The sequence below is a fragment of the Coregonus lavaretus genome, assembly GCF_964263955.1.
Source record: "Coregonus lavaretus genome assembly, chromosome: 19".
NCBI classification, from domain to species: domain Eukaryota; kingdom Metazoa; phylum Chordata; class Actinopteri; order Salmoniformes; family Salmonidae; genus Coregonus; species Coregonus lavaretus.
In genome coordinates this window covers 36,218,737-36,242,131 of record NC_140006.1, presented here as the reverse complement: position 1 = coordinate 36,242,131, position 23,395 = coordinate 36,218,737, and the positions used below count along the sequence as shown (strand labels likewise).

Sequence of the window (23,395 nt, the reverse complement as noted above, 5' to 3'; positions counted from 1 at the left end):
CGCCTCTTGAGGATTGACCACAAGTTCTCAATGGGATTAAGGTCTGGGGAGTTTCCTGGCCATGGACCCAAAATGTCGATGTGTTGTTCCCTGAGCCACTTAGTTATCACTTTTGCCTTATGGCAAGGTGCTCCATCAAGCTGGAAAAGGCATTGCTCGTCACCAAACTGTTCTTAGATGGTTGGGAGAAGTTGCTCTCGGAGGATGTGTTGGTACCATTCTTTATTCATGGCTGTGTTCTTAGGCAAAATTGTGAGTGAGCCCACTCCCTTGGCTGAGAAGCAACCCCACACATGAATGGTCTCAGGATGCTTTACTGTTGGCATGCCCCAAACAATCGGAAAGGGGATTCATCAGAGAAAATGACTTTACCCCAGTCCTCAGCAGTCCAATCCCTGTACCTTTTGCAGAATATCAGTCTGTCCCTGATGTTTTTCCTGTAGAGAAGTGGCTTCTTTGCTGCCCTTCTTGACACCAGGCCATCCTCCAAAAGTTTTCACCTCACTGTGCGTGTAGATGCACTCACACCTGCCTGCTGCCATTCCTGAGCAAGCTCTGCACTGGTGGTGCCCCGATCCCGCAGCTGAATCAACTTTAAGAGACGGTCCTGGCGCTTGCTGGACTTTCTTGGCGCCCTGAAGCATTCTTCACAACAATTGAACCTCTCTCCTTGATGTTCTTGATGATCCGATAAATGGTTGATTTAGGTGATCTTATTAGCAGCAATATCCTTGCCTGTGAAGCCCTTTTTGTGCAAAGCAATGATGACGGCACGTGTTTCCTTGCAGGTAACCATGGTTAACAGAGGAAGAACAATGATTTCAAGCACCATCCTCCTTTTAAAGATTCCAGTCTGTTATTCTAACTCAATCAGCATGACAGAGTGATCTCCAGCCTTGTCCTCGTCAACACTCTCACCTGTGTTAACGAGAGAATCACTGACATGATGTCAGCTGGTCCTTTTGTGGCAGGGCTGAAATGCAGTGGAAATGTTTTTTTTTGGGATTAAGTTTCATGGCAAAGAGGGACTTTGCAATTAATTGCAATTCATCTCATCACTCTTCATAACATTCTGGAGTATATGCAAATTGCCATCATAAAAACTGAGGCAGCAGACTTTGTGAAAATTAATATTTGTGTCATTCTCAAAACCTTTGACCACAACTGTAAATGAGTGACTGTGTCCAACACACCACCACCAGTTTTTATGTTCGCCACCTACTGACCAAAAAAAGATATTCTGAAATATATTTTATTCTCAATGACATGTATTGCTAAATCAAAAGGTTTAAGGAAATACAGGGAGGCACCACATTACTACAAGACAAAACAGCTCGCTCAATCAAGCTTGAAAATGGAATGGAATGGGATTAGTGTGGTGTGCGAATAATCCAAAACTTTAACTTGTATACGTTACAAATCACATTATTGTAGGAGCACCTCGTCTAAGAGTATGAATTAGGCTGTTTGAGATGGTTTGAATCCTAAGCAACTTGCATACACATTGTTTGAAGTACAATATACCAACATACAGTGGGGGAAAAAAGTATTTAGTCAGCCAACAATTGTGCAAGTTCTCCCACTTAAAAAGAAGAGAGAGGCCTGTAATTTTCATCATAGGTACACGTCAACTATGACAGACAAATTGAGAAAAAAGAATCCAGAAAATCACATTGTAGGATTTTTTATGAATTTATTTGCAAATTATGGTGGAAAATAAGTATTTGGTCACCTACAAACAAGCAATATTTCTGGCTCTCACAGACCTGTAACTTCTTCTTTAAGAGGCTCCCCTGTCCTCCACTCGTTACCTTTATTAATGGCACCTGTTTGAACTTGTTATCAGTATAAAAGACACCTGTCCACAACCTCAAACAGTCACACTCTAAACTCCACTATGGCCAAGACCAAAGAGCTGTCAAAGGAACCAGAAACAAAATTGTAGACCTGCACCAGGCTGGGAAGACTGAATCTGCAATAGGTAAGCAGCTTGGTTTGAATAAATCAACTGTGGGAGCAATTATTATGAAATGGAAGACATACAAGACCACTGATAATCTCCCTCGATCTGGGGCTACACGCAAGATCACACCCCGTGGGGTCAAACTGATCACAAGAACGGTGAGCAAAAATCCCAGAACCACACGGGGGGACCTAGTGAATGACCTGCAGAGAGCTGGGACCAAAGTAACAAAGCCTACCATCAGTAACACACTACGCCGCCGGGGACTTAAATCCTGCAGTGCCAGACGTGTCCCCCTGCTTAAGCCAGTACATGTCCAGGCCCGTCTGAAGTTTGCTAGAGTGCATTTGGATGATCCAGAAGAGGATTGGGAGAATGTCATATGGTCAGATGAAACCAAAATAGAACTTTTTGGTAAAAACTCAACTTGTCGTGTTTGGAGGACAAAGAATGCTGAGTTGCATCCAAAGAACACCATACCTACTGTGAAGCATGGGGGTGGAAACATCATGCTTTGGGGCTGTTTTTCTGCAAAGGGACCAGGACGACTGATCCATGTAAAGGAAAGAATGAATGGGGCCATGTATCGTGAGATTTTGAGTGAAAACCTTCCATCAGCAAGGGCATTGAAGATGAAACGTGGCTGGGTCTTTCAGCATGACAATGATCCCAAACACACCGCCCGGGCAACAAAGGAGTGGCTTCGTAAGAAGCATTTCAAGGTCCTGGAGTGGCCTAGCCAGTCTCCAGATCTCAACCCCATAGAAAATCTTTGGAGGGAGTTGAAAGTCTGTGTTGCCCAGCGACAGCCCCAAAACATCACTGCTCTAGAGGAGATCTGCATGGAGGAATGGGCCAAAATACCAGCAACAGTGTGTGAAAACCTTGTGAAGACTTACAGAAAACGTTTGACCTGTGTCATTGCCAACAAAGGGTATATAACAAAGTATTGAGTAACTTTTGTTATTGACCAAATACTTATTTTCCACCATAATTTGCAAATAAATTCATTAAAAATCCTACAATGTGATTTTCTGGATTTTTTTTTCTCAATTTGTCTGTCATAGTTGACGTGTACCTATGATGAAAATGACAGGCCTCTCTCATCTTTTTAAGTGGGAGAACTTGCACAATTGGTGGCTGACTAAATACTTTTTTTCCCCACTGTAGCTACTGTAGTAGGCCAAAGCTGTGTGCTGGAAAACCTTGGTAGAGCATGGGTGGAATAGGCATTGTGGTGCTCACTTGAATTTCCTTTCTTTTTCGGTTTCAGACCAATGCCTACTTCTCATTTAAAACAGTAATTTGTTTTTAATTAGACTTTATTTTGGCATGGCCTATTGTTCAATGAGACACAAGATTTTCTTCTTCTTCTTCTTCTTCATCTTCTTCTTCTTATTATTATTATTATTATTTTTATTATTATTATTATGATTATTTGCCATTCACCTTGAATCATGTTATTTACATTGATGTGTCTCAGTAGGCCAATAGGCTATAAATAGGAGATAAGTGCAGTCTGTCACCTGTACAACTCATTCTGATCAATGGATAAAGTGAGCTAAAATAACCAATCTCTGCCTTTTTTGATGAGCGCTCCAACTCCTCTCTGCCTTGAATTAGTCCTTTTGGCAGTTTTTCTTGGCAAGCCTTTGTTGGATTTTTGTCATTGTTGTCGAGCACCCCTCCTATTTTTCTGTGTTTGCTGTAGTGTGGAGGCCTACCTGAACACTTCAAAGCTATTGATCAGAAATCCTCCCTGCAGGTGCTGTCTGGCCTTAGTTGTACGTGATCATTGATAATATAACTTATTAAAGGACAAAAGTAATATCCTTGCTACAAAACCCAATTCCTAAATCTAATACCAAAACAGTGTCAATGTAATAAATGTAATGCAATCCATATAATAAACCCCAATCACAAATCAACCCCTAGCCATTCCAGTAGACCTAGAGGTGACCTAATCAATCATTCAAACAATGCAGATCTTCACAAGTGCCTTGGAGTTGATTTAGTTGACAGTGCCTTCTCTGGGAATTCCTTTGTGTTATGTCCTCTCACCTCCATAGGGTTGACTGTGATGGTGAGGGTGGAGTCGTCCCAGTCCATCTCTGGGTCTGTGGCTCCATCCTCCTCACTCTTGGAGCTGTCCTGGTGGGTACTATGGAGCCTGTAGATGCCTACCACCACTATAACCACCAGGGCGGCTATACAGATCACTACCACGACTGTGGCAGCTGGAGGGGTGCCTGTGGGGGGAGAAGCGTGTTTAAAGGGTAAGTTCACCTGAAATTACAAAATCACTTCACTGTTTCATTACATTGAAAGTAGTGTATATTATTCTTATTAATGTGATATAAAAAATGTATGTACAGTGGGGAGAACAAGTATTTGATACACTGCCGATTTTGCAGGTTTTCCTACTTATAAAGCATATAGAGGTCTGTAATTTTTATCATAGGTACACTTAAACTGTGAGAGACGGAATCTAAAACAAAAATCCAGAAAATCACATTGTATGATTTTTAAGTAATTAATTTGCATTTTATTGCATGACATAAGTATTTGATACATCAGAAAAGCAGAACTTAATATTTGGTACAGAAACCTTTGTTTGGTCATACGTTTCCTGTAGGTCTTGACCAGGTTTGCACACACTGCAGCAGGGATTTTGGCCCACTCCTCCATACAGACCTTCTCCAGATCCTTCAGGTTTCGGGGCTGTCGCTGGGCAATACAGACTTTCAGCTCCCTCCAAAGATGTTCTATTGGGTTCAGGTCTGGAGACTGGCTAGGCCACTCCAGGACCTTGAGATGCTTCTTACGGAGCCACTCCTTAGTTGCCCTGGCTATGTGTTTCGGGTCATTGTCATGCTGGAAGACCCAGCCACGACCCATCTTCAATGCTCTTACTGAGGGAAGGAGGTTGTTGGCCAAGATCTCGCGATACATGGCCCCATCCATCCTCCCCTCAATACGGTGCAGTCGTCCTGTCCCCTTTGCAGAAAAGCATCCCCAAAGAATGATGTTTCCACCTCCATGCTTCACGGTTGGGATGGTGTTCTTGGGGTTGTACTCATCCTTCTTCTTCCTCCAAACACGGCGAGTGGAGTTTAGACCAAAAAGCTCTATTTTTGTCTCATCAGACCACATGACCTTCTCCCATTCCTCCTCTGGATCATCCAGATGGTCATTGGCAAACTTCAGACGGGCCTGGACATGTGCTGGCTTGAGCAGGGGGACCTTGCGTGCGCTGCAGGATTTTAATCCATGACGGCGTAGTGTGTTACTAATGGTTTTCTTTGAGACTGTGTTCCCAGCTCTCTTCAGGTCATTGACCAGGTCCTGCCGTGTAGTTCTGGGCTGATCCCTCACCTTCCTCATGATCATTGATGCCCCACGAGGTGAGATCTTGCATGGAGCCCCAGACTGAGGGTGATTGACCGTCATCTTGAACTTCTCCCATTTTCTAATAATTGCGCCAACAGTTGTTGCCTTCTCACTAAGCTGCTTGCCTATTGTCCTGTAGCCCATCCCAGCCTTGTGCAGGTCTACAATTGTATCCCTGATGTCCTTACACAGCTCTCTGGTCTTGGCCATTGTGGAGAGGTTGGAGTCTGTTTGATTGAGTGTGTGGACAGGTGTCTTTTATACAGGTAACGAGTTCAAACAGGTGCAGTTAATACAGGTAATGAGTGGAGAACAGGAGGGCTTCTTAAAGAAAAACTAACAGGTCTGTGAGAGCCGGAATTCTTACTGGTTGGTAGGTGATCAAATACTTATGTCATGCAATAAAATGCAAATTAATTACTTAAAAATCATACAATGTCATTTTCTGGATTTTTGTTTTAGATTCCGTCTCTCACAGTTGAAGTGTACCTATAATAAAAATTAAAGACCTCTACATGCTTTGTAAGTAGGAAAACCTGCAAAATAGGCAGTGTATCAAATACTTGTTCTCCCCACTGTATGGGGGGACTGGCTTTCTGTTCTTGTGGTAAAACCGTAGAAATCTGATGCCACATTCTTTCCATTGAGCAGTGTCTCTACTCTCGGCTCTCTCTGTACCCAATAGGGCAGAGATCCCCAGTTCCCTCTGCCGTGTGCTGTGTCCTCTCTACCCTTGGGAGGATCACTCAGTCCTGTGTATGTGTGTGTGTGTGTTTGCATGTGTGTGACACTGAGAGAGGGAGACCGAGACAGCGTGTGTCTGTGTGTGTATGACCTGAAGGCTTAGCCTAATCTGGATCCCCCTCCAGTTCAACAAAACACACCCTCAGGTCTTCACTGTGTGTGTGTGTGTGTGTGTGTGTGTGTGTGTGTGTGTGTGTGTGTGTGTGTGTGTGTGTGTGTGTGTGTGTGTGTGTGCGCACTGCTGGGTGCCTTACCTGAGATGTGGGAATTGACAGAGTGTACCATTAGTGGATGATGCACAGACCGCATGTACTGGGATTGGACAGCCATGTGATTGACATACTCTACAGGTGCTGCGTTGTGAAGGACGTTAACCTGAAGGTGGGACAAAGAACATATCAGTCAGTATGGAGATGGCTACTGGCGCAGACAAAAATAGAGTGGGGAAGGGGTGAAGTGAAAAAGGAAACCGTTTCTTCCCTGACCTCCAAATTAAACTCGTTACTGGTGTAGCGTCCATTGAGCTCGGAGCAGGTGAGCCTGAACCTCCTGTTATTCAGGGTCGCCGGGCGCCAGTTCCTGTAGCACACCTGCCTTAGGGCCTCCTCATAGTGGGCCATGGAGTCCACACCTAGGGAAAAAGACCGGAGAAAAGGCATTATTACCAAAGGTGTCCCTGGGGGTCCAAACCAAATATAGATGGTGTCCCACAGGGCTCAAAAGTGGGCCCAGTGTTTTTCTCAAGACACAGCTTTAATATCTTGTATAGCTTCTGATACGACTGCTAAGCAGGTGACACATGGCAAGATGTTGAAAGTGTGTATGAAATGTGTGACATAAATAATGCCTTATGAATTGAACACGCAGTATCCTTGATTCAGTAATTAATGATGGTACATACCATATATGGATATTCCTGAGGTGGAGTTTGTGGCGTCCAGGTGTTTCCCCATTAGAGAGCTGTGGTGAATCTCCAGACTCTCGTGCTCTGGGTTGAGCTCCTCTCCAATCACCAGGACATCACAGTAATCCAGGTTGTGCATCGCCTCCAGAACACCAGGCCTGTAGACTACACACATATACACAAACACACACAAAATCAAACACACACTTTTACAACTTGACTAGTTGGGATCACATCATGCTGATCAACATGTATCCACGGTAACCGCCCCCCACCCACCTGCGCTGAACGGCACACCGTCGCCCTTGGTTACAGTGCTGGTGATGCTCAGCTCCTTGAAGGGTGCCACGCCCATGGCTCCACGCAGGTCGGCAGCAGGCCTGACGAGTCGATCTGAACCAGCGATGGTGATCCGTGGCTCGCTGGGTGGCAGGACCATTACTAAAGCCTTAATGTCTGGGATGGAGATGCATATGTCCTCCCCGAAACACCTGAGCTCCCAAAAACAACAGGAGGAGAAGGGGAAAGTAGAAGAAAATGGAGATAGACATAATTGCTATTTCATACTGGAATCGAAATGGCATAAATTGCTTTGTGTGGCACCGTTAATTTGTGCTTTCACCCAAGAGAACACAGCCTAAATACTCTTTCTGGTCCTGACAATTAATGACTAGGCACTTTTCATTTTAATTTCAGAGGTGAGAAACAGATACTGTAAATACAGATTGTGATTGAGGCAGTGAAAGTGGACTTCTAATATTTGTCCAATTTTAATTGCAAGTGGCTTCTGTTGGCAAAGAACTCCGCAGCTTTTCAGATTTTTTGGGAGTGATGTGCTTTTCAGACAGATGGCTCCAAGCTGCCCATTTCCAATAACACACACAAGCACACACACACACACACACACACACACACACACACACACACACGTATACTAATTATGAAATGTTTTATCAACACAATGTAACACTTTCTCAGCCAACGGTTGACATGAAGCGAAACCCCCAAACAAAGAAACATTTTAATTGTATATTTCTACATTCACTGTACCTACCTCCTACACACTTGTGCATAGGGGTAAGGGCTTAGGGCCTAGGAGTTGTTTCTGGATGTGCCATTCTCTCTACCTTTCACTGTTACTACTATTTAAGTAGTACTCAGACGAAGTTGCCCCTAGACACTGATTTAAGATCAGTTTTGCATTTATTCATACTAGATTACGACTAGATTACGATCGGATCTAGATTCTAAGGGCCTCCTACCCAGAGTGAGGAGCTGTCCTGCCACCCAGGCAGTCTGGGGGAAACAAGCTGGCTGTCATCTAAGTTCATTACAGTTTGAGGGGGGCAGAGTGAAGTCTCTCAGGATTAATACAAACATTGGCACCTAAAGCCTCAAGTAATTACGCTTTTCAAGGGTTGGTGAAAAGTGCTCTTCACTCACTTATTTATTCATAGATTTACTTTCCCACACTAATTAAAAACAGTCTATTTGTTTATATGATAACAGTCTGGTGCTTCTGGCTTTACTAGCTACAAATACTGATTGGACTGCTTTACCATGGTAATAACTAGGCCTAAATGAAACATGTATTAAGACTCATTGTTCTCCTTAACTAAATAACAGACTGGCTTTGAATGGGATGTCTTTATGTGTGTGTCTGTGTATTTACATGTATTTGAATAGGAAGAGTGTGTGTGTTGTGTTGTTTTGTGTTGTGTGTTGTGTGTGTCAAATCAAAATCAAAACAAATGTATGTCACATGCGCTGAATACAAAAGGTGTATACTTTACCGTGAAATGCTTACTTATGAGCCCTTTCCCAACAATGCAGAGTTAAAAAGTAAGAAAAATTAGCAAAAAAGGAAATAGTAACACAATAAAATAAAAATAACGAGGCTATATACAAGGAGTACCGGTACTGAGTCAATGTGCAGGGGTACGAGGTAGTTGAGATAATATGTACATGTAGGTAGGGGTAAAAGTGACTAGGCAATCAGGATAGATAAACAGAGTAGCAGCAGCGTATGTGAAGAGTGTGAAAGAGTGTGAAATTGTGTGTGTGTGTGTGTGTGTGGCGTCAATATGCATGTGTGTGTTTTGTGTATGAGAACGTATGTAGTGTGTGTGTGTGTGTGTGTGTGTGTGTGTGTGTGTGTGTGTGTTGGAGTGTCAGTGTAGTGTGTGAGTGTGTGGGTAGAGTCCAGTGAGTGTGCATAGAGCCAGTGCAAGAGAGTCACGGTAAAAAAAAAAACTGGGTCAATGCAAATAGTCCAGGTAGCCATTTTATTAACTAACTGCTCAGCAGTCTAATGGCTTGGGGGTAGAAGCTGTTCAGGAGCCTTTTGGTCCCAGACTTGGCACTCCGGTGTGGATGCGTGTGCATGCAGGTCCGTGCATGTGTGTGTGTGTGTGCCTGCGTGCGTGCACCTGCAATCGTGTGTGTAGATTTATCTGATAAGCAAAATTGGCTGTAACTCCACAAACAATTACCCCGAACAACACCTGTAAAAAGTCTGTGGGGTGTAGCAAAGTCTCCACACTAAACTAGGGCCCTCACTAAATAAATGCCACTTGACCAGAAACACTATTAAGAATTTGCTTCCCAAATGACACCCTATTGCCTACTTATTCCCTATGAGCCCTGGTCAAAAGTAGTGCACCATGTAGACAATAGGGTGGCATTTGGGACGCAACCAGGACCATATGGAGCATGAAAGTGCCTGCTGAATAGGAGGAGCCATCTCTCTTTATACAAGGCAGTGCTCTGAGTTCTCCTGCGTTAGACTAATCCTATTACAGCTCCTGTGACAGGAGTCCACTATCCACCACAGTCGTCCATTTTGAGTTGGTGTAGACACGCACACATGGGCGCACACACACAGGCACAACATGTACGCCCGCACATGCGCAGACAGACGTGCACACACACACCTTTTTTCACTTAGCAGTACCTTTCATGACCTCTTGTTAGACCACACAACCTCATCTTTTCTCATTCCCGCTCTTATTTGGGCCTGCATTTGTTTAGCAGTTCATTTCATTGCTTATTTCACACTATTTCTTTCTCTCCACTCTTCCACTCTCACTTCCTATCTTGTTTTTGGCCTGCATTTCATTACCAATAAATTTCATGAACTCCTATACGACTGCATACTATCTTTCTATCTCTTCTTTTGCGAGAGAGCGAGAGACAGAGAGAGAGAGAGACAGAGAGAGACAGAGAGACAGACAGAGAGAGAGAGAGAGAGAGAGAGAGAGAGAGAGAGAGAGAGAGAGAGAGAGAGACAGCGAGAGAGAGAGACAGCGAGAGAGAGAGACAGCGAGAGAGAGAGAGAGAGAGAGAGAGAGAGACAGCGAGAGAGAGAGAGAGAGAGAGAGAGAGAGAGAGAGAGAGAAAGAGAGAGAGAGAGAGAAAACGACCCACCTAGTCTGCCAGCCAGTCAGTCTTAACAGCGCTATATTAATCTAATGATCAACCTTCCCTCTCGGAGTGCTCTCTGGCTTGAGAAACCCTGACACAGCAGATTGCCTTCATGGCCCTCATTCCTATCCTCATCATCAGCTGATGCAATGTCGGCTCCGGCAACCACAGCTCCATCGGCAACCGCGGCGCAATGGCAACCCAGCGGCCCTCTCAGCCGTGGCGCGGTGGGGCGGAATTGTGTGGTTACTGAGGGGAGATGTAAAGAGAGGGACACAGCACACCTCTCCCCTCTAACACTCTTGATTAGCATATCAGACACAGAGAGACCACACTCTCACTCTCCCTCCATCAAAACACTTCCCCCTTTCATTCCCTCTCTCTTTCCCCAGAGAACCACAATTCTTTACCTCGGCTGTATTTGTTTGTGTGAAATACACAAATGAAGGTTTGATAAACACATTCTGGGAAGTATTTAGTCAGCCACCAATTGTGCAAGTTCTCCCACTTAAAAAGATGAGAGAGGCCTGTAATTTTCATCATAGGTACACGTCAACTATGACAGACAAAATGAGGAAAAAAAATCCAGAAAATCACATTGCAAATTATGGTGGAAAATAACTATTTGGTCAATAACAAAAGTTTCTCAATACTATGTTATTTACCCTTTGTTGGCAATGACACAGGTCAAACGTTTTCTGTAAGTCTTCACAAGGTTTTCACACACTGTTGCTGGTATTTTGGCCCATTCCTCCATGCAGATCTCCTCTAGAGCAGTGATGTTTTGGGGCTGTCGCTGGGCAACACAGACTTTCAACTCCCTCCAAAGATTTTCTATGGGGTTGAGATCTGGAGACTGGCTAGGCCACTCCAGGACCTTGAAATGCTTCTTATGAAGCCACTCTTTCGTTGCCCGGGCGGTGTGTTTGGGATCATTGTCATGCTGAAAGACCCAGCCACGTTTCATCTTCAATGCCCTTGCTGATGGAAGGAGGTTTTCACTCAAAATCTCACGATACATGGCCCCATTCATTCTTTCCTTTACACGGATCAGTCGTCCTGGTCCCTTTGCAGAAAAACAGCCCCAAAGCATGATGTTTCCACCCCCATGCTTCACAGTAGGTATGGTGTTCTTTGGATGCAACTCAGCATTCTTTGTCCTCCAAACACGACGAGTTGAGTTTTTACCAAAAAGTTCTATTTTGGTTTCATCTGACCATATGACATTCTCCCAATCCTCTTCTGGATCATCCAAATGCACTCTAGCAAACTTCAGACGGGCCTGGACATGTACTGGCTTAAGCAGGGGGACACGTCTGGCACTGCAGGATTTGAGTCCCTGGCGGCGTAGTGTGTTACTGATGGTAGGCTTTGTTACTTTGGTCCCAGCTCTCTGCAGGTCATTCACTAGGTCCCCCCGTGTGGTTCTGGGATTTTTGCTCACCGTTCTTGTGATCATTTTGACCCCACGGGGTGAGATCTTGCGTGGAGCCCCAGATCGAGGGAGATTATCAGTGGTCTTGTATGTCTTCCATTTCCTAATAATTGCTCCCACAGTTGATTTCTTCAAACCAAGCTGCTTACCTATTGCAGATTCAGTCTTCCCAGCCTGGTGCAGGTCTACAATTTTGTTTCTGGTGTCCTTTGACAGCTCTTTGGTCTTGGTCATAGTGGAGTTTGGAGTGTGACTGTTTGAGGTTGTGGACAGGTGTCTTTTATACTGATAACAAGTTCAAACAGGTGCCATTAATACAGGTAACGAGTGGAGGACAGAGGAGCCTCTTAAAGAAGAAGTTACAGGTCTGTGAGAGCCAGAAATCTTGCTTGTTTGTAGGTGACCAAATACTTATTTTCCACCATAATTTGCAAATAAATTCTTTTTTTTCACATTTTGTCTGTCATAGTTGACGTGTACCTATGATGAAAATTACAAGCCTCTCTCATCTTTTTAAGTGGGAGAACTTGCACAATTGGTGGCTGACTAAATACTTTTTTCCCCCACTGTAAGCCTTTCTGTGTGCTTGGTGTGAATCATGTTTGTGTGTGTGTGTCTGTGCGCACAAGCACCTGTGTCTTTGCGCTTGTAGCCTATGTGTGAGAGAGAGAGGAAAATAGGTTGAGGAGTGTGTGTCTGTGTGTGGGAGACAGATTACAGCATGTGTCTGTGTGTGGGAGACAGATTACAGCGTGTGTCTGTGTGTGGGAGACAGATTACAGTGTGTGTCTGTGTGTGGGAGACAGATTACAGCGTGTGTCTGTGTGTGGGAGACAGATTACAGCGTGTGTCTGTGTGTGGGAGACAGATTACAGCGTGTGTCTGTGTGTGGGAGATAGATTACAGCGTGTGTCTGTGTGTGGGAGACAGATTACAGCGTGTGTCTGTGTGTGGGAGACAGATTACAGTGTGTGTCTGTGTGTGGGAGACAGATTACAGCGTGTGTCTGTGTGTGGGAGACAGATTACAGCGTGTGTCTGTGTGTGGGAGACAGATTACAGCGTGTGTCTGTGTGTGGGAGACAGATTACAGCGTGTGTCTGTGTGTGGGAGACAGATTACAGCGTGTGTCTGTGTGTGGGAGACAGATTACAGCGTGTGTCTGTGTGTGGGAGACAGATTACAGCGTGTGTCTGTGTGTGGGAGACAGATTACAGCGTGTGTCTGTGTGTGCGTACGCATACGCATCTGTAGGGTTCCATACTCACTGTACGGTGGTGGTGATGTGTAGCTGTCTGAAGCCTGCTGTGGGGAACTGGCGTGAGTTGATGTAGGAGACCTTGGCCATGGCTGTGGTGACACTCTCCAGGTCCTCTCCCTCCATCACCAGCACCGACTGGGCTGGGTTGAAGTGGAACTGTACAGACAGAATAACACATTAATCAACACATCGATACTAGAGGGGAAGTTAATTTACTGTGATGTCTTATGAGGGTCTTGAACCTCTCGATTTGTACCGTTTCTACAGAGATCGCCTTAAAAATAAATACTTGACCTAAGAGTATAATCATATTTATTTGATTGATGGTGTTTTTCAGATCTCTTAACAGTACTGTTTGTAGAACACAGACGTTATGACTTATGAGGGTTAAGGTGTGTTTGTAGAAACACCCTGTGTGTGAGTCTTTTATTAACATTTATGTCTGTTTATATGTGTGTGTGTTCATGTGTGTGTGTGCATACGTGTGTCTCCAGAGCTGTCACCTTGATGTTCTTGCCCAGGCTCTCCAGTGAGTTGATATCCAATCCTTCCTTACAGGCCTGTAGACAGGAGATGACCTTCTGGGTCTCGATCCTCCCTGGCCTGATGGTCAGCCCAGACAGACTGCCCCGGAAGAACTGGGTGAACCGTGGGGTGGACACCTCACCACCTAGGGAAGAAAAGAAGAGGAAGGATGGGACATCAGGGTTTGTTCAGTTCAAAGGTGCATCTCAAAATGGCTTCTGAGGAGATCATGTCCTCTCCTTAATTTGCTCTGATCTGAAATTCTGAAATTACAGCACAGGTGAAAGCAATATGGTGCATGTCTCTATTATAATATAAGAATATGCTTTGGTAATTCTTTATTTTACAGTCCTTTACGCTTTATTTACTCAGTCTAAGTTAGAAATGACAGTTTAAGAAAGGAGAATAACCTACATAACTAACCTTTCAACAAGACTAACCTTTATAAATAAAGGTTTCAATAAAGGCTAACAGAGGGTGACCTTTTTTACCACATTAGGTAAATACCAAGCCAAACAGTACTGTAAAATAAAGCCCATAGCGTGACTACGGAAATGTCAGCCAGTTTTGTTTGCCAGTACCCATCTGCTCTCCCCACTTATTTTTTAAAGCGACTGTCAAAACAACAAAATAAAAACATGTCCAATCTGAGGTAGCGTCAGGGACATGAGGCCTGTGAAGGAAAAACGCTGCCGTCGTCTTATTCAGACGAGTGTGTGTGTGTTTCCTCTTTGATCCACTGGCAGATGGAACTGGCAGTTCGCTAGTCGCTATAGTAATATGCTAACGGTCCCAGAGCTGTGTCTTGCGCTGACATACTCAAGCGTTCTTGCCGCCACCTGCAACGGCTCCAGACTTATTGCTCCTGATTTTTTATTATTATGATGTTATCAACTAAGTGTTGTGGCACAGATTGAGGGAGCATATTTTGGGCTCATTTCGGTACCAAAATTTGAACAAGAAAACGTTCAGCGTGTAGGCCTCAGTCCGGCTAGCATATGCTATTTCTGCACACCTGGCTGTATAGTATTTACAACTGCAGTGGGAAAGATAGCAATTAAGTTTAAAATCAACAGTTTGACTTCGCTGTATTAGGAAAAGTAGGTTCAAGATTGTGGTGTGGTTTTGGTTAAGAAGAGGCAGGACATGGCAGTAGGCCTAAGGCCAGCCAAAGTTGCTCTGCACTATACTTCCCTAGTAGTTACAGTGCATTCGGAAAGTATTCAGACCCCTTGACTTTTTCCACATTTTGTTACGTTACAGCCTTATTCTAAAATTGATTAAATCGTTTTCCCCCCCCCTCATCAATCTACACACAATACACAATAATGACAAAGCAAAAACAGGTTTTTATTTTTTGTGTGCAAATGTATTAAAAATAAAAAACACTGATATATTACATTTACATAAGTATTCAGACCCTTTACTCAGTACTTTGTTGAAGCACCTTTGGCAGCGATTACAGCCTCGAGTTTTCTTGGGTATGACGCTACAAGCTTGGCACACCTGTATTTGGGGAGTTTCTCCCATTCTTCTCTGCAGATACTCTCGAGCACTGTCAGGTTGGATGGGGAGCATCGCTGCACAGCTATTTTTAGGTCTCTCCAGAGATGTTTGATCGGGTTCAAGTCCGGGCTCTGGTTGGGCAACTCAAGGATATTCAGAGACTTGTCCCGAAGTCACTCCTGCATTGTCTTGGCTGTGTGCTTAGGGTCATTGTCCTGTTGGAAGGTGAACCTTCACCCCAGTCTTAGGTCCTGAGCGCAATGGAGCAGGTTTTCATCAAGGATCTCTCTGTACTTTGCTCCATTAATCTTTCCCTTGATCCTGACTAGTCTCCCAGTCCTGGCCGCTGAAAAACCCATAGCATGATGCTGCCACCACCATGCTTCACCGTAGGGACGGTGCCAGGTTTCCTCCAGACGTGATGCTTTGTATTCAGGCCAAAGAGTTCAATCTTGGTTTCATCAGACCAGAGAATTTTGTTTCTCATGGTCTGAGAGTCCGTTAGGTGCCTTTTGGCAAACTCCAAATGGGCTGTCATGTGCCTTTTACTGAGTAGTGGCTTCCGTCTGGCCACTCTACCATAAAGGTCTGATTGGTGGAGTGCTGCAGAGATGGTTGTCCTTCTGGAAGTTTCTCCCATCTCCACAGAGGAACTCTGGAGCTCTGTCAGAGTGATCATTGGGTTCTTGGTCACCTCCCTGACCAAGGCCCTTCTGCCCCGATTGCTCAGTTTGGCCAGGTGGCCAGCTCTAGAAAGAGTCTTGGTGGTTTCAAACTTCTTCCATTTAAGAATGATGGAGGCCACTGTGTTCTTGAGGACCTTCAATGCTACAGAAATGTTTTGATACCATTCCCCAGATCTGTGCCTCAACACAATCCTGTCTTGGAGCTCTATGGACAATTCCTTCGACCTCATGGCTTGGTTTTTGCTCGGACATGCACTGTCAACTGTGGGAGCTTGTATAGACAGGTGTGTGCCTTTCCAAATCATGTCCAATCAATTTAATTTTCCACAGGTGGACTACAATCAAGCTGTAGGAACAGCTCAAGGATGATCAATTGAAACAGGATGCATCTGAGCTCAATTTCGAATCTCATAGCAAAGGGTCTGAATACCTATGTAAATAAGGTATGTTTTGTATATCTTTTTTTTTTTGCAAACATTTCTAAAAACCTGATTTTGCTTTGTCATCATGGGGTATTGTGTGTAGATTGATGAGGCTGTAACGTAACAAAATGTAGAAAAAGTCAAGGGGTCTGAATACTTTCCAATGCACTGTACATAGTAATTACACAACATACATTGCCTGTCTACTCTGCATAAGAAGAGCACCGTTCAAAGCAATCTCCATAAAAGTTTCCCCAACGAAAATGGGCAAAAAATATATATGATGTCGCTCTAGTCACAAGTCACGAATCTTGTTTTGATTTGGGGGAGCTAAAATTATGTCTGGAGCCTATCGTTCCGTGTGTCTCTTCATTACGTCGTTGATTGTGTGCAGGGTGGTGGGTACTTAGAAAGGCAATCCTGTTCACTAATGGTCTGCAAAGTTATCAATTGCGGCTTAGTGAAGCTTAAAGCAGCTTCATTGGGATGTAATAGCCAGAGAACTTGTCTTCCATTCAGACTGTCTTAATCCCTTCTTCAGGGCTTTCTCACACAATCACAGATTCATGGAAAGAGACAGGGAACAGGAGAAAAAAGAGAAAATTGCAATCAGGAGCCAGATGAAAATAAATTAAAATTACACCGAAATGCCATTGGCCCTCGATGCCTCGAGAGGGGCTCATGTGATTTAGCTGTATCCATCTCCCGGCCTACTCCCCCCAGCAAAAACATTTATATAATTGTTATTTTCGTATCATAAAAGCTATGTTAAGTAGTGCTTCTTCATTCAAATGAGATCATTAGCCCCCTCTTTTCAAGCGGCTGGAATTGACAACCTGTGTTTCCTGTTTGATGTCTCCAAGCTTGAGCCTCTTCGATTTGAAAAAGAATGACTCGAAGTTAGAGGTAGTTTCGCGAACCAATGCTAACTAGCGTTAGCACAATGACTGGAAGTCTATGGTAACTAGGGCTGCCCCCAACTAAAATAATCTTGGTTGACCGAGAGTCGTCCGTTTTTTCGACCAATCGATTGATTGAAATTTTAAAACGTGTATTTTTCCATTTATAGACACATCCTATATGTTAATCAAATCAACTATATGCACTGAGCTTGCTTTAAGTGCATTGTTTGATTAAATAATGAAGACACACAAAAAAAGCACCCGTTGTCTCTTTCTCCTCCATGCTGCAGCAACCACCACAGAACTTCAGTGTTTATCGCGCTGTCCATGTTGCTGAAGCTGCAACGTAATTACAGACATTTCTGACTGAAAAGTTCTGTTACCGAAATCCCCCATTTGTTTAAGAAAACCATTCCCTATTCCCTCAACGCTTGCTCTCTTTACATGACACATGTATGCATCGCACCTATAGCATATCATAATCACATCAAGAAATTGGTTATAACAAACTCTGAACACCGTAACACGTGACAGCAAAATAGATGCAGAGGACGTGACAAATAAACTTGAAACGGGGGAATGTTTACTGGTTGCTCAGGAGGTAAAGGGGAAGTCGGATGTGTGGAATAGATTTGACTAGTTGTGGAAAATACTGGAGATCAAGTAAAAGAAGGTAAGGAGCAAGCGCTGTGTGGATCTTATGTGTGCCAAACAGGGGCTGTATAGATTACAATATAATTTTTCGGACCGTTTGGAACAATGTAAACAACACAATACATTATAAGCGTACCAGAGAGTCTGTTGTAACGTTTATTTTTTTATTTTTTTGTAAAGCCTTTATTACAGCAAAGACTAAAAACAGTCACATTCATTTGTGAATGCAATTTCCAAAATGGAACAGTTTATTTATTGTGTACGCTAATTATTCAAAGGTTGCTTTGTTATTTTATTTTAAAACTCAAATGCTTGATTGCATTTCAGATCATGAATGACTTGTATGCTCTGTGATGACATGAATGAATGATTGATACAGCAGCCTATATAACTATTGAAATATAGGCCTAAGTAAGTTATGGTATTAAGACTAAACAGGATGCCTACAGCTCGATGGTGATTATACTAAGCCTACTAATGATAATGATATTACTTATTATTATAATGATGATCATAATAATAATAACAATAAGAAGGAGATCAAGAAAAAGGAGGGTTATTATTATTATTATTATTATAAATATAATTTTTCGGACAATTTGGAACAGTGTTAACAACACTAAATAAATTAAGTAATAGCAGAGAGGCTATTCTAACAAAAAAAAGTGTAAAGCCTTTATTACAGCAAAGCAAAGATTAAAAACAGTCGAATTTGAAAAATTGTTTATCCGACATGTTGTGGTTGCATGAGACTTGTTGCTCACAGAATCAGTAGGCTATTAAACAAACAGAAGCAGGATCTGTCTTATTTCTGTAGATATACAGTATATAGATTATTTATAAAGCCAGGCACATTTAACAGTTAGGCTATTGATTATAGACCTAATTGAGTTGGTTTCCTGTCTCCTCACTTTTCTTAGACAATTAAGGCAAGGGCTGTTTTCTCGTTTCCTAACTCCGCTGCTGCTTCCGACGCATTGTTCTCAACACCAATATGCGGGTTAACTTTGCTATTATGCACATAGCAACATGGTCTAGGAAAAGGCGCCAATTCAACAGTGCACTGATGTTTCAGAACTGCGGACAACGACCGCTATTCAACGCGGGAGAAAGCGCATTTGTTATAAAATAAGATTATTTTTATTCGTTTTGCACGATTGTTCTGACATAATATAACCATATACTGTACAATTAAAGTAGCACATCTTAGAGTGATGGACTGTGCCATCCCCACGGCCTCCACAATGGATCAGTCCACTCAGACAGGCGCCAATCAGACAGGTGTCTTGTACACCTTGAACATTATTTTAATTTTTTTGCTACTGCGCGGCTAAAGAAATCTTGGTCGACCAACAGCCTATCGACCAAATAATCGACCAGTCGACTAAATGGGGTCACCCCTAATGGTAACAGCTAACATGCGCTAACGCTAGTTAGCAATTGCACTAACGCTAGTTCGCAACTTGCAGGGGCTTCTGGGATATTGAAAACTGCTGCATTCTTTGTGTGCTCTGAGATGGCATGTATGAATCCAAGAGAAACTCCCTCCCCTTATTTTACAGTACAAAATATTGTTATTCTGGTACGGTGTCCATATTAGGACAGCCTCAGAGTCACAAGGAGTTGGTATGAACACCGGACAGGATATAAGAGTCGATAATAACCTTGCCAGCAGGCACCCACTGTCAGCTGGGTGTCGATTGACGAGGGATGGATGGGCCAATCGTCCGTCACCAGGTAGGGTTCGTAGGTCACGCCATCCACAAAGAGCGTCACGGCAGGAAACTCCACGTTGATCACGTAGTAGTGCCACTCCTTATCACAGATCTGTAAGACATAGGGACATGCCGTTAGCATTGAGTTAAACCCACCAATGAGTTGTGTAGATCTAGTTGGTATGTTATTTAAGCACATGGATAATCGCATTCACACATACATATACTTAATTGGATTCAATAAGATATAGTACTGTAACAAACAAGCCCATAAACATGTTACAAGCACTTCCAAGTTGGTCACTTCTATGGGGACAGTGGTTAGTGCACTTGCCTTGGGACCTGAAGTTTGTGAGTTTGAACCTCCTTAGGTCAACCCCACAAATTCACTGCAATATCATAATAGTTAGTTTCACACTTTACTATTTTTTATATCGCTGTGGATGATATTTCTTAAATGAACAACTTATTTATGGTTATCATAAAGCCCAAACCCAACAATGCATGTTTGGCAGTCCCCCTCCCAATCTCAGTAATGAAAAACACATTAAACTTAATTCAGATTCATCCCGCTCCTCTCTTGTTCATTTGTTCTCAGGATAATTAATGAAGTTTAACTGTAAGGAGTCGCTCATTAAGGGGACATGGATTTACGAGCGCTAAGTCAGGGGATCATCACACAACTTTTTCATTAAGCCCAAAACACTAACTTATTCCAAAACCTCCCTGGAGGAAGAACCAAAGCCTGTCAAATCCAGCCCAGCAGTCAGTCAAGCGCCAGCCAATTGAAAGGAAATTGACCCATCTCAGCTCTTATAATAATAGTGTTCTATTCCCCCCCTGGCAAGTGTCTAGTGTTGAGATACTTCCAGGGAAAAGTTGGCCCCACGCTCTGATCTTGGATCAGTTTTTAACTCCCCAACTGTGAGTTGTAACTATCATGGGGTACACTGCGAAACTGACTTTGGATTAGACGTTTGAGGGGCAATTGTGGCGTACATGGTTGAGATCTATTGTGGAGGGAGATAGCTGTCAAATAGTAGTACTGCAGCACTGTATAATTGGAGATGATCGGATAGAATCCCCCACGCACAGAGCTAGGATCAGCTTTCAACTCACAATACACTTCCAAACTGGCTTTAGATCAGAAGTTGAGGGAAACTTCATTCTATTAAATTCACTATATGGAGGGAGATAACTGTCAAACAGCGTGTTTGTAGATGTCTCCAGAGTGCTCCGAGGGGTTTATCATTCAAGTAATGCAATCACATGCTGCTGCTGATTTACCAGTGAGCCTTGAACAACCCCTCTAGACGGTACACAAGGCAGTCAGGCTTGGCTAACTCCTTCCCTGATGCCTCGCACACCCAGGAAGCCTTTCATGCTCACAAACATGAGGCATAATTTTAAAATGCTGTTTTCTTTAATCAGTGTGAGTAAGACTGTATTAGGTTGCTCGCTGTCGGTAAACACCGATACGCGGCCAATGCAGCGGTAAACACCAATACGCTGTCCACGCAGTGGTAAACACAGATTTACTGCCCACGCAGGCATAGATGTGAATATATACACTACCGTTCAAAAGTTTGGGGTCACTTAGAAATGTCCTCAATTTTGAAAGAAAAGCATTTTTTTGTCCATTAAAATAACATCAAATTGATCAGAAATACAGTGTAGACATTGTTAATGTTGTAAATGGCTATTGTAGAAACGAGCCAGTTTGCGATGTTCTGTGAAGGGAGTAGCACACAGCGTTGTACAAGATCTTCAGTTTCTTGGCAATTTCTCGCATGGAATAGCCTTCATTTCTCAGAACAAGAATAGACTGACGAGTTTCAGAAGAAAGTTCTTTATTTCTGGCCATTTTGAGCCTGTAATCGAACCCACAATTACTGATGCTCCAGATACTCAACTAGTCTCAAGAAGGCCAGTTTTATTGCTTCTTTAATCAGCACAACAGTTTTCAGCTGTGCTAACATAATTGCAAAAGGGTTTTCTAATGATCAATTAGCCTTTTAAAATGACAAACTTGGATTAGCAAACACAACGTGCCATTGGAACACAGGACTGATGGTTGCTGATAATGGGCCTCTGTACGCCTATGTAGATATTCCATAAAAAATCAGCCGTTTCCAGCTACAATAGTCATTTACAACATTAACAATGTCTACACTGTATTTCTGATCAATTTGATGTTATTTTAATGGACAAGAAAATTGCTTTTCTTTCGAAAACAAGGACATTTCTAAGTGACCCCAAACTTTTGATCATTAGTGTATATACTGTATACACCTATACAAAGGCACTTGTAGTCACCCACACATAAGGCAACGGTGTGCTTTAGGACCAGGCGGACGCCTCCGAGTGGTCGAGTAGGCTGTTTGAAGTGTTTATCCGACTGAAGAAAAAAATATATATATACACACTACCGGTCAAAAGTTTTAGAACACCTACTCATTCAAGGGTTTTTCTTTATTTTTTACTATTTTCTACATTGTAGAATAATAGCGAAGACATCAAAACTATGAAATAACACATATGGAATCATGTAGTAACCAAAAAAGTGTTAAACAAATCAAATTATATTTGATATTTGATATTCTTCAAATAGCCACCCTTTGCCTTGATGACAGCTTTGAACACTCTTGGCATGCTCTCAACCAGCTTCACCTGGAATGCTTTTTCAACAGTCTTGAAGGAGGTCCCACATATGCTTAGCACTTGTTGGCTGCTTGAATGAGTAGGTGTGTCCGAACTTTTGACTGGTAGTGTATATACTGTACATATACAGTGGGGAGAATAAGTATTTGATACACTGCCGATTTTGCAGGTTTTCCTATTTACAAAGCATGTAGAGGTCTGTAATGTTTATCATAGGTACACTTCAACTGTGAGAGACGGAATCTAAAAAATCACATTGTATGATTTTTAAGTAATTAATTTGCATTTTATTGCATGACATAAGTATTTGATCACCTACCAACCAGTAAGAATTCCGGCTCTCACAGACCTGTTAGTTTTTCTTTAAGAAGCCCTCCTGTTCTCCACTCATTACCTGTATTAACTGCACCTGTTTGAACTCGTTACCTGTATAAAAGACACCTGTCCACACACTCAATCAAACAGACTCCAACCTCTCCACAATGGCCAAGACCAGAGAGCTGTGTAAGGACATCAGGGATAAAATTGTAGACCTGCACAAGGCTGGGATGGGCTACAGGACAATAGGCAAGCAGCTTGGTGAGAAGGCAACAACTGTTGGCGCAATTATTAGAAAATGGAAGAAGTTCAAGATGACGGTCAATCACCCTCGGTCTGGGCCTCCATGCAAGATCTCACCTCGTGGGGCATCAATGATTACATTTACATTTTAGTCATTTAGCAGACGCTCTTATCCAGAGCGACTTACAGTTAGTTTATTTTTCATACTGGCCCCCCTTGGGAATCAAACCCACAACCCTGGCGTTGCAAACGCCATGCTCTACCAACTGAGCTACATCCCTGCCGGCCATTCCCTCCCCTACCCTGGACGACGCTGGGCCAATTGTGCGCCGCCCCATGGGTCTCCCGGTCGCGGCCGGCTACGACAGAGCCTGGATTCGAACCAAGATCTCTAGTGGCACAGCTAGCACTGCGATGCAGCGCCTTAGACCACTGCGCCAATGAGGAAGGTGAGGGATCAGCCCAGAACTACACGGCAGGACCTGATCAATGACCTGAAGAGAGATGGGACCACAGTCTCAAAGAAAACCATTAGTAACACACTACGCTGTCATGGATTAAAATCCTGCAGCGCACGCAAGGTCCCCCTGCTCAAGCCAGCGCATGTCCAGGCCCGTCTGAAGTTTGCCAATGACCATCTGGAT

At 43.3% G+C, this 23,395-nt stretch overlaps 1 protein-coding gene across 1 annotated transcript in view; it reads right to left on the bottom strand.

Annotated features, from left to right (window-relative positions):
- LOC311147062 (calsyntenin-2-like) overlaps positions 1 to 23,395 on the bottom strand; it is a gene marked incomplete at its 5' end in the record, with an annotated part of 260,551 nt that overhangs the window by 10,336 nt on the left and 226,820 nt on the right. Inside the window, 8 exons of the mRNA XM_084183679.1 lie at positions 4,025 to 4,212; positions 6,352 to 6,472; positions 6,583 to 6,728; positions 6,999 to 7,166; positions 7,281 to 7,492; positions 13,127 to 13,275; positions 13,623 to 13,789; positions 19,479 to 19,641. Coding sequence (XP_084039805.1) covers positions 4,025 to 4,212; positions 6,352 to 6,472; positions 6,583 to 6,728; positions 6,999 to 7,166; positions 7,281 to 7,492; positions 13,127 to 13,275; positions 13,623 to 13,789; positions 19,479 to 19,641 — 1,314 coding nt within the window. The remainder of the gene's footprint in view (positions 1 to 4,024; positions 4,213 to 6,351; positions 6,473 to 6,582; positions 6,729 to 6,998; positions 7,167 to 7,280; positions 7,493 to 13,126; positions 13,276 to 13,622; positions 13,790 to 19,478; positions 19,642 to 23,395) is intronic.